The 485-nt window shown below is 80.2% G+C and overlaps 1 protein-coding gene across 1 annotated transcript in view; it reads left to right on the top strand.

Annotated features, from left to right (window-relative positions):
• The first annotated feature begins 321 nt into the window (after window positions 1-321).
• MCRIP2 (MAPK regulated corepressor interacting protein 2) overlaps window positions 322-485 on the top strand; it is a 6344-nt gene continuing 6180 nt past the window's right edge. Inside the window, exon 1 of the mRNA XM_035339363.1 lies at window positions 322-456. Within this exon, the coding sequence (XP_035195254.1) occupies window positions 405-456 (52 nt within the window). The 5' untranslated portion in view covers window positions 322-404. The remainder of the gene's footprint in view (window positions 457-485) is intronic.

The raw sequence follows: 485 nt of genomic DNA, 5'->3' as shown, positions 1-485 counted from the left end.
TGCCTTGTGTCCTCCCAGGGGTCCCGCGCGTGTCCCCCGGGTGTCGCACGAGTGTCTCCTGCGCCCTCCCCGCCCCTGCGCTCCACGTGGGCCGTGCCCTGCGCCCTCCATGGCCCCGTGCCACCACGGCCACCACGGCCCCCGTGCCCCCACGCCCCCCACGCGCCCCACGCGCGCCTCCCACGCCGCAGCGCGACCCCCGCGCACCTCGCAGCGACCCCCCCCGAGCTCCCACGCCCCCCCCCCACGGCCCCCCACGGCCACGCGCTCGGCGAACCGCCCCTTTAAGGAGGGGGCGGGCCCGGTTAAAGGCCCGGGGGGTGGCGGGGGGGCGCGGATCGCACTCGGCCGGCAGCAGCGGCGGGGCCGTGCCGGGCCGGGCCGTGCCGTCGGGGGGCCGCAGGATGTACACGCTGACTCGCGGCCCCAGCAAGCTGGCCACGCAGCGCCGCACAGGTAGCGGGGACCGGAGGGGGGGGGGGGGG

The sequence above is a fragment of the Oxyura jamaicensis genome, chromosome 14, assembly GCF_011077185.1.
Source record: "Oxyura jamaicensis isolate SHBP4307 breed ruddy duck chromosome 14, BPBGC_Ojam_1.0, whole genome shotgun sequence".
Lineage (NCBI taxonomy): Eukaryota > Metazoa > Chordata > Aves > Anseriformes > Anatidae > Oxyura > Oxyura jamaicensis.
The sequence above is the reverse complement of the archived record's forward strand: the minus strand, read 5'-3'. Positions and strand labels throughout refer to the sequence as shown.